The following is a 14013-nucleotide window of genomic DNA, read 5'->3' as shown; positions in this document are numbered from 1 at the left end:
AGGAAACAAAACTTGTTTCCTTGGACAAAGATCAAGAAATTATTTTTTTGTGCAAAAGTTAAACATCTTTAGTGCTTGTTTTTGAGGATTGTGAGCCCACACATTTTGCCCTTTTGCAGGTGTACTGAGGGTAGCAGAACCTTTGGACCATGAGGTATCCCGGGAATATTTCTTGACAATCCTGGCTCGTGATCATGGTTCACCACCTCTGACAAACACTGCTGTAGTCAGCATCGACATCACAGATACTAATGATAATCCTCCGCTCTTCAGTCAAGACACTTACATTGCCAGTATCAGTGAACTGGCTGAAGTGGGAATGGAAGTGTTCAAGGTAACATCATTTTTTGTTCTTTCCTAAGTGGCAGTTGGTTTTGCTCAGTTGAAATACATGTGAAGTATACTGGTTGATTGTGGAAAAAATACCTGACCAGAACAAATGTAAGTGCCCACGTGTGTGTGTGTGTGTGTGTGTGTGTGTGTGTGTGTGTGTTTCTTTGTTCGTTAGATGAAAATCCATCACCTTCCCCACCCTACTCATTCCTTAAATCATCACTTCTTCTTCATCATCATCTTCGTTCGTGGGCTGCAACCCACGTTCACTCGTATGTACATGAGTGGGCTCTTACATGTATGACTGTTTTTACCATGCCATGTAGGCAGCCATACTCCGTTTTCGGGGGTGTGCATGCTGGGTATGTTCATGTTTCCATAGCCCACCGAACGCTGACATGGATTACGGGATCTTTAACGTGCGATTTTGATCTGCTTGCATACACACACGAAGGAGGTTCAGGCACAAGCAGGTATGCACATATGTTGACCTAGAAGATCAGAAAAATATCCACCCTTTTCCCACCAGGCACCGAATCTGAGATTCGAACCTGGGACCCCCAGATTGAAGGTCCAATGCTTTAATCACTGTTATTGCGCCCGTCAGATCATCACTACTTTCCTTTTTCTCTCTCCTCAATTAGCAGAAAATTGAATAAATAAATAAAAGAATATAGAGAAAATAAAATGAACTAAATATTCAACCAGTAAAATTACAACAAAGAGCCATTGGAGCTCCTGGTTAAACTCTGAACTATTTCAAACACAAGTTCATTGTCTTAGTGCACGTAAAAGAACCCACGGCAACAGAAGGGTTGTTCCTGGCAAATTTCTGTACAAAAATCCACTTCGACAGAAAAAACAAATAAAACTGCATGCAGGAAAAATATAGAAAATGGGTGCCGCTGTCAGTTTAGCGACGCGCTGGAGAGCACAGCCTGAATTTCATACAGAGAAATCTGTTGTGACAAAAAAGAGAAATACAAATACAAATGTCGATATAAAAGTTTTCTAATGGAAGCAGATGAAACTGCAGAATTTGTAAATGAAAGAGGTAGATGTATTTTTAACTGTTGACTTTCATATATGATATGCACGGGGGTAATTTCATTACCACAAATGCAAGTTACTTTAGAAATATACTTAGTTTTTATGGCATCAAGTCGTAGTCTGTATATTAAACTGTTGAGCCTTCTGCTACTGTAATGTCCTTTTGTTTTGAAAGAAAACATGCGATCAGTTTTGCGCGAGCTATAGTCAGCATTTTCTCTTTGAGTTAGCTGTTTGTCATCATCGCCATCTTGATGACGTGTGTATGTGTGTGCTGCATGTGCACACTGCTTACATCTATGAGTGTGACTTCCTGCATGTGTGCATGCACGCATGTGTGCATTTGTACGTGTGTGCACACATGCATGTGTGGGTGCGTGTGTTTGTCTTGTGCCTGAGTTATATAACAAATCAAATGGAAAAAAATGGGATTATGATTCCTGACACATGAAAAAATTAAAACTAATTTCCTGCACAATCAGTCCCAGTCATTGTAACGAGCTGTCAGTTCATCACAATCTTTCAGCCAGCTGCAGAGAACGTCTCCAACCCACAATAGAAGCAACTCCCCCAAACTTGGCAGTAACTTCCTGTGTGCATTTCACCCTAACATCTGCAAGAGCACCAAGTGGAGAGGAAAGAAAATGTCTGAGGGGGAAAAATACTGTAGATGAAAAGAAGCAGTTTATGGTAAATAATATGAAACATGTACTTAAGAAAAATAATAATACTTTAGAAAATGAGCTTCTCTTAATGTCCAAAACATGATTTTTTTAAACAGGCTAACTGATTGTCATGTTGTATGTTCTTTCATGTCAGTACATTTGATTCATGTTATATATATATATATATATGTGTGTGTGTGTGTGTGTGTGTGTAAAAAACTGTGTTCTGAAAGTGTTGTGGTTCGATTCCAAGGGAGAGGGGAGCAGACAGGGGGATATAGGATCGACTAATTGATGCACACACTCACTTGCTCTCCTCACACCAATATCAGGGCCACATGGAGTGGTTTTATAGAGTGTTTACTTTACAATACAGCACACACACTGAGCAGTTCACCCTACTTAGCAAAAGCAGCACCTACAAGCAGCATCTACAAGCAGCACACAGCCCAACAAGGATTTCCTTGCACCTCACATCACAGATCAGTCACCCTGTGTCAGTTTCTAGTTCTTCTGGGGGACAGCTGAGAACTGGCTGTGCTGACTGGTTTTATCCCTTCCCACAACATACTGTGCATACTAATGCAAGCTACAACACTCACTCCCCCAACTAGTTGACCTGAAATAACCAGTCTTTGCTTGTCCTAGTGACGCTATGTGAATGACTGACAGATTCACTGCTTGATCCCGATTCGTCCAGTTCAACAGATTGATCTGATTCGCTCACTTCAAGACCTGTTACTGCACACATTCTATGATGACAAGTTCGCCCGTTTACGTCACAAAGAGATTGGGGAGACAGGACAATACAACTCTCGGCATGTTAGCCGGCATGATCAAAGTTCACATTAGCATAAATTCTCCCTAGCTTACGTTCCGAAGTCCCGCCATCTACCTCAGCTGTGTTTGTGAAAGGGGAGATGGAGAATGACTTGAAAGACAGGCCGCCACACGGGATGTTCTGACATGCCGACACTCGTCTGTTTCGAACACGCCGACATCTAGTTCAGCACAGGGATTGCGGCAGACATCACATAACTGCACGTGTTTCAACAGCTGGGGCTGGTGACGTGGCGTCGCTGACCAAAGACAGCCGACTTCGGAGAGGGGGTGTGGGAGGGTGGAAGGAGAGAGGGTGGCGCGGTGTCGGCGCGACCTCAAAGACTGGACTTTGGATGGAGCGGGAAGGGAGATAAGAAGGGGGGGGGGGGTAGGGGGGGGATGAAGGGATGTGGAGGGAAGGGGGACAGAGTGTGTGTGTGTGTGGGGGGGGTGACACTGCTGGCACACTATAACATATGCAAGCATTTATTCACTTAAGTTGTGAATTTAATTTGAAACACTGTGTCAGTATGGGTTATTTTCCATATGATCTTCTGTTGATAGAATGTTAGAAGTCCTGACAAAAAAATGAGCAGCTCGTGAATAATTTTATGCACTTTTGTTTTTAATCAGGTGATGGCAGTGGATGCAGACAGCTATGCGAACTCCGTTGTCACTTACAGCATTGTCAGTGGAAATCCCACTGGAAACTTTGTCATTGATCCTCAAGATGGTATCATTCAGATTGCCATTCCTATAGATAGAGAAAAGGTCAGTATGTTTTGAAAAGTTATCTATTTCTTTAATGTTCATCTGAACGAAAACTTTGTTGACATTTGTTTTTGCTTTTGAACACAAACAATATAAAAACAACAGAAACTGACAGGTCCTTTCAGGAGTATGGCTGTGCAAAGTGACCAATCACTTGATAGTTTTTCTGTTGTCCTTTGAGACAGATTGGATTTTTTTTTCTTTTTTAAATACATGGAAAATCACATCATGATAAAGATAAGTACACAATAATGAAGTTGAAATGTTCTCTTATGACAACAGTTTGAATACTAAATGAATGAATCTTGTACATATCTGAATACTAAATGAATGAATCTTTCACATATGTGAAACATATATATCAACCAATCGAAAGGAATTAGATATTCTTAACGAATACTCTGACTGCATCAAGCTGTCATGAGTGCCGTCAATTGCACAGTGCATGCTGATCAGTAGGCTAGCACCTGCCACATGTCAGGCTGGCCTCATTATCTGCTCATTACATGGGAAAACTGGCAAACTGCCACTGTTGTGATCAAGCTCTGTTGTTGAGGTTGTTTCAGTATTGCCAGATGATATTAATATCTTACATCTGTTACTCAAACAGTTCTTTATTGTTCTGAGTAGTAACTTGTATGGGCAAGCATAAATGTGAGTATCTGGTGAGCATTTGAGTGATGAGTCTCTGCCTGGTGGGGATTTTATGAGCATTGATTATTTGCAATTCATTTAGTTTGAGCATCTTTCCTATGTACCACTGTGCCATTACCTTCCAGAGGTTCCTGGGGTCAGAATTGATGTTCTATTTGTTCATTTGTGTTCGTTTGTTCATGTATTTCCCTGTTTGGATCACTATGTTACAATTATTTTTAGGGTTTTGTGACACTACTTTGGAATAGTCACACAGCATACATTTTCCACCATAGCAATATGACAAGATTCATATATGTTGACAAGCTTGATACTTGGATGCGCATGTCATGTTAAAATGTTTCCCTCATGAAGGTGTCCTCATTCATATGACTGGATGAAACCCTTCTTCTAAGGCCACAACATACTTTTTTCTTCTATGTAACCGGCTTTACATAGAGGCATTGTGGCAAAATCAGGTGTTGGTGTTGGACTTCTGATTCAGCGTTCATTAGTGATCAGGGTTCAAGGTCTGTTTTGACTTGGTGCTTTGTGTTTGGAAAATGCACTGTGCTCTGATTTTCCTCACTCCACTAAGGAGTGAATGTGTACCTGACTTTGGTAGGGGAAGGTTAAATCGATGGAAGGAGAGGATTTGGCCCTGCCTGCCTTTGCCAAACCAAGACACAGTTAATATGAAATCTACCCCAATGGCTGTAAAAAAAAAAGGGTTTGGAGACTTTTAACCATTTAACTTTTTTTTAAAGCAAATAAGCTTTGATATGTATGTGACCAGGTGGAGACATTTACACTGATGATACAGGCAAGAGACTCTGGCAGTCCTATGCTGTACAGCACAGCTATTGTCAGTGTGCTAGTGGAGGATGCTAATGATAATCCTCCATTGTTTGAACACAGCAACTACTCCACCAAAGTACAGGTAAGGTGACTGATTTTATGAGTCTGTCCTGGTAAAAAATTGTAAAGTATTCATCATTCAGTCCCTCACTGTCTTGCAGCCTGTCTCTGACTTCTGTCACTATCTTTTACTGTCTCTCAGGATCCCCTTTATTTCCTATCTGTAGGGGTGGGGGTCCATTACTTACTATTTCCACCAACAATAAGTTCTAAAGATGAAGAAATGTTTCCCTTGCTTATTTGGTACACCTAAATTAGGACACATTCCCTGGCCCATTCTGTGTAAATTGGATAGTTGGACACTTAATAGGACAGCAAGACTGATATGCTTGTTAGAAAAGCTGCTTTTTAAGATTAGGGTATGCCTTTGTGTGGGAGATACCATCTGAGTTATGCCTCACCATGGTATATTCTTGACAGTATCGTTGTCATAGGATGCTGAGTGCCACAATTGACAGTCATCCATGGTGGGTAAAACTTCAAAAGAAAGCATTTTAATGTAGTGAATAATACCTATTTATTAAAAATAAAATCCTTTGTTATTGTTCATCTCTCTTTCTGTGTGTGTCTGTCTGTCTCTCTCTCAGTCTCTCTCTCTCTCTCACTCTGTCTGTCTCTCTCTCAGTCTCTCTCTCTCTCTCTCGCTCAAACCTGGTTGATATACCTGGATACAAACCTGGTTGTACAAATAAACAATTAATCAGATCTTTGGCAAACTATACTGCTGAAGTCAGTAAAAAACAACAACAACAACAACAAAAACTCTTTTGATTCTAGTATAAAAATTAAAAAAAACACTCGTTCTGACTCTTGTTCAACTTGAAGAAATATAAAGTTGTGGCTGAGACCTGTTTTAAAATGTGGGATTTAAGCTAGATATGTGTGAATGTACAAAATAGTATCTAAAACGCTTTTTCATGTAATAGACTGATTTAGGTGGTCAAGGGGGTTTTATCTATGAATTTTGATAAAAGGGTTTAAAGAATGGAAAGGAATATTTTTGGATCAAATTATCCTGTCGGCGATGCCACTTTTGTAGCTATGTTAACCTGAGTGGTGTATAATAGCGGACGGTACAAAAGACTTACTGATTTACTGAATTAAAGAGAATACAGATGAAAGGATAGAAAAGATCCGTGCATGGGTCAGAGACATATATAAAAGGCCAGTCACGAAAAGGTTTTTCAATTTTTTTTATCACAACAGTACCTGAAAAACACAACAAACAAATGTCATAAGTACAACATGTCAGTACAAGTGGATAGTGAGCACATGTATACATATTAACATGGAATGACTACCACTTGGTTTGGGGTAAGCAACAACCTAACATAACAAAATGCATACGTGTGAAGACCAAACACTGAGAGCAGATGACATTTCTAATACAGTGGTTGAAGCTAAATCTGATTTCGTGAAAGTACACTGACAGTATAGATTATGTCAAACTTACACTGTATCAAAGGGACTCAAATCAATCAGTTATCATGTAGCACTGTACTGGAGTAAGCCATATAAGAGAGAGCATGATAGCTAAATTACAATTAACAGACTGATATATATCAGATGGTTTTTAACCAATAACTGATATTAATCCAACACTATCTTGTAATCATCACAACAGAATACTACACACACTTTATAGAGAGAAGCACACTGTAACTGTAAAGTTATGATACTGAGAGTCAGTGAAACACTTTAGCATTACAACTGATATCAGCATGTGAAGATATATATATGAATACACAAGATAATAGAATAAGTGGCTTTGAAATGAAATACTGGCAAACTGAGAGACCAGATAGTGCTCAATAATGCGATTGGAAGAACTATCATGGCTGAACTAAGTGGCTTCAGCTAGCAAATAAACTCACACAAGTTATCCAGTTGTGTCAAACATTAACACAATAAACATGGTCAGTGTTCAACATTTAAAAATCTTCTCCACTCAGTGTGGGATAAGTAAAGCCTAACCTTCATTAGTGAGAGTAAATGAGAAAGAATGCTCATTCCAAAAGTGTTCTAAACTAGTCAAATAAACTATCAGTGGGCAGAGACGTCACTATGACGTTGAAAAGAATGAAATGGAACACTGCTATAAGCATATGAGGACATGGTGATTATCTAGATCAGTGATAGCCAACCTGTGTTTGAAACAAGCAAACCAAACGAAGACAATATCGACATACTCATATGAACAACAGTAATGTGTCAAAACTTACCATTTACAAGTCAACGCATTTGACACGCTCAGTGTCAACTTCGCAGAAGAGCACCGGGCACGGATGGAACAGATGACAACGCTAAACGCCTAATAGCTTTTTTTTTTTCAAATTTAAATTTGAATAGCATTACGCCATGCAACTGACATCAAACAGTCAGTGGTTGGACACTGTTGCTGCAGTAAGACTGTCATCCGCCTCAAGGCATGCGCTGTGAGTTGAACAATGGTTAAGGTAGCCAGCTGAGTACTTGGCTACATTTATTTTTTTTGTAAACGTTTTATGTATGTTAATTTCAAAAGGAGGATGTAATTGTGTGTAACCACATATCACAAAGGCTATTCAGCAAATGACCTTGAATTGTTTTAGTGTCAGTGTCAGTGTATCTCTTTCAGCTTGAGTTGTCAGATAATGGCAGACATGGATTTCAGATGATTTCTTGGATAATAGAATTATTTTCTGTGTCATTTGCTTGTGATGTTGTTCATTGTTGCTGTTGTTCTCTGATATTGGGTTACAAAACCAACTAAATGTTCTTAAGCAAAAAATAGAACACAGTTTGCTGTAAATCTTGATAAGACTAATGTAGTTTTCCACAAAAGAGGTAATCTTTTGCTTCATGAAAAATTATTCTATGACAGGGTTTAGGCCTCAAGTCAGTCATCAGTCATTGACGCACACAATTTTAAAATGACCCTTCAATTTTACAGAAAAAGCCAGGAAATCAGTTGACTGACTGGTTTTTGATAAAATTGGTCATGTTAAAAGTGCTTTTGTAGATTCCTTTTTTTTCTCCCGCAAAACAATCTCAACTGCAGTTTCAAACTCACAAAAATGCATATTTAATTGTTGCTGTTATTGCTCTGCAATTCGAATCGAGCAGACAAACATTGTGAAAAAAATTAAAACTTGTACCAAGACGGGAATTGAAACAAAGGCATTGTCACACTGCGGCATAATACTGTGCTAATCACTTTTTACTTTCCTACCAGTCTCCTTGATTGGAAATGGCTTTGATACATATATTACATTTTGCCGTATGAAATCATCATCAACATTGTGGAGCATGCTGCCAAAAGGAACTGCCTAACTGCAATCAATTCCATTCTGCAAGCATCTGGAGAGTCTGAAGAAAGAAAGATTTTCAGTGTTCATGGGCAACTTATATATTTATTTTGTTGATGTTATGCAAGAGTGTGGCCCCAACTTTGGGGATCCAATCAAGATATGTGTGCCAACAGGCATACCTTCATGTACATGACTGTGTTTATTTCGTCATCTGAGCAGCATACTTTCTTTTCATGTTTCTGTAACCCAGCTTACACGTGTTGACATAGATAACATTATCTTAAAAGTATATTGATTTTGGTCTTCTTCATGTGAATATACAAGACCAGAATCAAACAGGTCCGCAAGTTATGCCGTCATGGTACTTTAGGAAATTTAAGAGACAAAGATGTTAAGTTTGACCCATTTGGTACACACAGTGCGATGGAGTGAGCACTATTTGTAATTTCACATGCAGGTGATTGCTGACCCCCATGTTTGATCAATGCAAGCATAATTCACCAAAACCATGCTTGAGAGATGTTTCATGTCTCGCTGAGACTTATTTCACCCCCTTCATCATTCTCGCTCTCTGTCCCTGCTCAAAATAAGCGGACAGTGTATGTTCGGAGTTCAACACTTGGTCAGCCACAGAGCTAAACTCTGCTTTCTGTTCTGCCCTCTCCCTTTTTAGCTCTACAAATACTCCACCCTCCCCATATGGAGAGATAATCATCGCTCTCTTTTTTTTTTCTTTTTCCTTTCTAATCAACATTTAAAAAAAATTCTTTTACATGTAGACAAATATGCAACAACAAAAACAACAAAAATTTCACACCATATATCATTGTAATAAACTAAAGACATTAATAATAATAAGTAAAATAGGACAAAGTAGATAGGGCATAAGTCAATGGATGAGTTTTGTTAGAGTCAGCAACGACAGTTTGCCCGTGAATCAATCACATCAATCATCAGATAATGATATTTATCAAACAACAACAACAACAACAAAAACAAACAAAAAACCTAACAAACAACCCCCCCCCACCCCCCCCCCCACCCCCCACACACACACACAAACAAAAACATCACACCAAAGATCCCATGGGAAGAAGTGGTTATAAAGAGGACATTTGACAATAATACAAGTATTTACTACCGGGGAAAAGAAAACATTGGCTTATAAAAGTTCCATTGGACATCAAATCTGGATACTTCATTTTTGACTCACTTGTGTAAACAAAGTGAGTCTATGTTTTAACCCGGTGTTCGGTTGTCTGTGTCTGTGTGTCTGTGTGTCCGTGGTAAACTTTAACATTGACATTTTCTCTGCAACTACTTTGTCAGTTGACACCAAATTTGGCATAAAAATAGGAAAAACTCAGTTCTTTCCAGTCATCTTGTTTAAAACAATATAGCGCCTCTGGGATGGGCACAAAAAAATAAAGAATGAAACCTAATTATATGCAAACTGCATTTACTGTTATATTTATATTTTTTGTATTCTCTAAACTTTGCACTTTGATCTGATATTCTGACCCAACAGGTAGAGCAGTGAACCTAATAATATGCAAACTGCATTTACTGTTATATTTAAATTTTTTGTATTCTCTAAACTTGGCACTTTGATCTGATATTCTGACCAAACAGCTAGAGCAGTCATTATTATCATTTTTTGTTCAAACAGGAACTTCTTTTGCTAAGCATGAAAGTTTTATTTAGTTTGCAAACGTTTTGGTGCAGATAGTAAAAAAGGGAAATTACTCTGTAATGCTAGGGGAGTTAATTTGCTTTAAACTGATCTTTCTCATCTTAAACATTACATTTTGAAACAAGAGACGCAAGGCCTTGAAGACTCACTTATGATGCACTTTAAAAAAAAAAAAAGCTTTTTATGTATTGAGTATAATTTCAAAATGTAATGTTTAAGATGAGAAAGATCAGTTGAAAGCAAACTAAGTTCCCCCAGCAGAGTAATTTCCCTTGTTTTACTGTCTGCACCAAAACGTTTGCAATAAACAAAACTTCCTTGCTTAGCAAAAGAAGTTCCTGTTTGAACAAAAAATGATAATAATGACCGATCTTTTGTTGGGTCGAATATCAGATCAAAGTGCCAAGTTTAGAGAATACAAAAAATATAAATATAACAGTAAATGCATTATACTCAATACATAAAAAGCTTGGATTTTTTTTAAAAAGTGTATCACAAGTTAGTCTTGAAGGCTTTGCCTCTCTCGTTCAATTTTGCATTTGTAGACATACAGTTTGGCAAACATTATAATGAAATCAAATATATTACCTGTTTTTAAAATTAATGCTGTGCAACACCGAGTAGTACTAAACTGAAACAGATCTTAATGTTATAGGCATTTTCACATTTTTCATTAAACAATTTTTCTAGAGGTCCAAAAGGTCTGTATATGTATACAATGCCACAAACAATGTTATATTCTCTTGCGTCATTACACAGCAGGCAGTTATTTGTATCAGATACTCCCATAACATTTAGGACAATATTAGTTGCAAGAATTCTATGAACAATACTCATTTGCAGCCATTTTATTTTAACATCTTTAATTCTATGGATTTTATAAAAGACAGTTTTCCAATGAACATCGATATCTAATTTATTCGCCCATTTTACACAACAGTTAGAATAGAATATTTCTTTATTACCAAGTGTAACGAGGTAACAAGGAGTATTTGGGGGGGGGGGGGAGATAGTACATAACAATGTACGAACACAAATTGAAAATCATACACAGATACAGTAGAAATTGGGATACATACATGTGCATATTAATATATAAACTTGTGCATATGCACGCACGCACGCACGCACACACACAGACGCAGCACACACACACACACACACACACACACATGTTTGAGCAGAAGCCGCATATTACATATGGATGGGGGCTGATGGCTAGATCTAAAGGTAGATAGTTGTTGATTGTATAATTCTGGTTATCAGACTGGATTTGTTCGTGAGACAGGGCATTGACTGCTTTCGGGAAAAAGCTATTGGCGAAGCAATTGGTTTTCGTCATACTTCTGTACCGTCAACCAGAGGGGAGCATCTCGAAAATCCCAAAAGCTGGATGTGATTCATCCTGGCTGATTGATTTTGCTTTTTTGAGTGGCCGCTTATAATATGTCTTCTAGAGAAGGTAGATCAGCCCCGGTGATCTTGGTGGCAGTTTTTACGATTCTGTTCAGGGCTGCGACTTCTGCCTTGGAAATGTTTCCCTGCCAAACAGTAATAGCGAAGGTTAACACGCTTTCAGTGACTGCTCGGTAGAAATCAACCATGATCTCTTTTCTAATTCCGGACTTTTTGATGCGCTGAAGAAAGTACAGGCGCTGTTGTGCTTTCTTAACAATTTTTTCGGTATTTTTCTCCCATTTCAAATCGTTGGAAATGATCAGTCTGAGAAATTTAAATTCGCTGATGATCTCTACTTGCTTGTCTTTAATGACAAGTGGTGAGGGGTCAGATCTGGTCTTCCTGAAATCTAAAATTAATTCTTTTGTTTTTGATACCTGGAGTTCTAAGTTGTTTTGATCACACCAGCTGACAAGTTCTAGTACTTCTTCCCTATATTTTGACTCATCACTGTTCGTAATCAGCCCTTCTAGAGTAGTATCGTCGGCAAACCTGACCATGGTGTTACATTCATTACGAGTTGCACAGTCATGTGTGAATAGTAAGTACAACAGTGGGGATAGAACACATCCCTGTGGGGCGCCTATGTTGAGAGTACATGTGGAGGAGGTGAGCTCACCAACTTTAACAACTTGCAGTCTGCATCTTAGAAAATCTAGGATCCATGCACAAATTGATTCAGGCAGTGAGAGGTCTTTCAGTTTAAAATATAGTTTTGATGGTACTATTGTGTTGATCAGAAAATCTAGGATCCATGCACAAATTGATTCAGGCAGCGAGAGGTCTTTCAGTTTAAAATATAGTTTTGATGGTACTATTGCGTTGAACGCAGAGCTGTTGTCAATGAAAAGGATCCTAGCATAACTGTCTGAGAACGTGGTAGAGATCTATGCTAATGGCATCTTCAACTGATCTGTTGGCTCTGTAGGTAAACTGAAAGGGATCAAAAGATGGAAGAATGCAAGTTTTTTAGGAACTGCAGAATCAAGCGTTCAAATGTTTTCATGACGACTGATGTTAAGGCTACGGGATGATAATCATTAAGACAACTAGGCTGTGCTTTCTTTGGGACAGGAATGATTGTAGATTTCTTAGAGCAGTGTGGTACCACACATGACTGAAGGGACATGTTAAATATGTCAGTGAAGACACAAGATATTTGGACTGCACACTTCCTCAAAAGGCCTGGTGAGATGTTGTCAGGGCCAGCGGCTTTTCTCATTTTCAGACGACTGAAGTGGCGTCTGACTTCATTCTCTTGGACTATGAAAGGGGGAGTGGGGGTGATTTTGGGTGCAACCACGTCAGAAGTAGACAGTGGTTTGTCGAATCTGGAGTAGAATGTGTTCAGTTTGTCTGGAAGAGTTCTGTCAGTGCTGTTGACTGTCTGGTGGGTCATTTTGTAATCAGTTATGTTCTGCAGTTCGGTCCACACATTCCTAGAGTTGTTTGCGGACAAATGTTCTTCTAAATGTTTCCCGATAAAAACTTTGCCTACTTAATGCATTTTCAACATTTCTTTTTGCCTTATTGTGGACTTTTCTATCATCAGTTTAACGAAACGCTCTCTCTTTTTCCTTTAGTTTTTGCCTAACAGCTACGTTGCACCAAATTTTGTCATTTGAAAATATTTTGATATTTGTTTGTTGGAATGCACACACTTTCACAGAAAGAAATGTAATTGCACACTGTGTCGGTATATTCATCAAAGTTCCCTGCAGAGACTTTAAAAATACTCTAGTCTGTACATTCAAAACAGTCCTGCAAGGGCCGACCATTGTTTGACAGTTTTCATGACTGGTTTTTCGGCTTTTAGTTTTTGTTTGTACACCAGCACCAGATACATCATGATGTGATCAGACTGTCCTGAAGGCGCATGGCGGATCGTGTGGTACGCCTTCTTGATAGAGGTTTAGCAGTTGTCGAGGGTCTTGTCACCACGTGTTGAGCAGTCCACTTGTTGGTACAGCTTCCGCAACTCTTTCTTGAGGCTGGCTTTGTTAAAATCACCGGCAACGATGACGGTGGAGTCGGACCAACTGTTCTCGCACTTGCTAATTTTGTCTGCTAGCAGACGCAGTGCAGCGGGGAGGTTCGCTGTGGGATGGATGTACACCGCGATCAGTGCCACTGAAGTTATTTCTCGTTGGAGGTAGAAGGGTCAGCACTGGATGGTGAGAAATTCCACGTCAGGGAAGCAGGCACGCGATAGCACCTTGACATCGGAGCACCAGCGTGTGTTCATGAGGAAACACACACCGCCGCCCCTTTGCTTGCCTGAGTTGCAGTGCGATCAGCCCTGTAGACAGTGAAACCTGGTGGTTGAACGGCACTGTCAGGGATGTCCGGGTTGAGCCATGTTTCAGTAAAACAAAACACA

General features: G+C 39.1%; 1 protein-coding gene across 1 annotated transcript in view; it reads left to right on the top strand.

Annotated features, from left to right (window-relative positions):
• LOC143298658 (protocadherin Fat 1-like) overlaps nucleotides 1–14013 on the top strand; it is a 351658-nt gene that overhangs the window by 254243 nt on the left and 83402 nt on the right. Inside the window, exons 28-30 of the mRNA XM_076611542.1 lie at nucleotides 120–334; nucleotides 3504–3641; nucleotides 5071–5214. Coding sequence (XP_076467657.1) covers nucleotides 120–334; nucleotides 3504–3641; nucleotides 5071–5214 — 497 coding nt within the window. The remainder of the gene's footprint in view (nucleotides 1–119; nucleotides 335–3503; nucleotides 3642–5070; nucleotides 5215–14013) is intronic.

The sequence above is a fragment of the Babylonia areolata genome, chromosome 24, assembly GCF_041734735.1.
Source record: "Babylonia areolata isolate BAREFJ2019XMU chromosome 24, ASM4173473v1, whole genome shotgun sequence".
NCBI lineage: Eukaryota > Metazoa > Mollusca > Gastropoda > Neogastropoda > Buccinidae > Babylonia > Babylonia areolata.
Note: the sequence above shows the minus strand (reverse complement) of the source record. Positions and strands in the feature narration are given on the sequence as shown.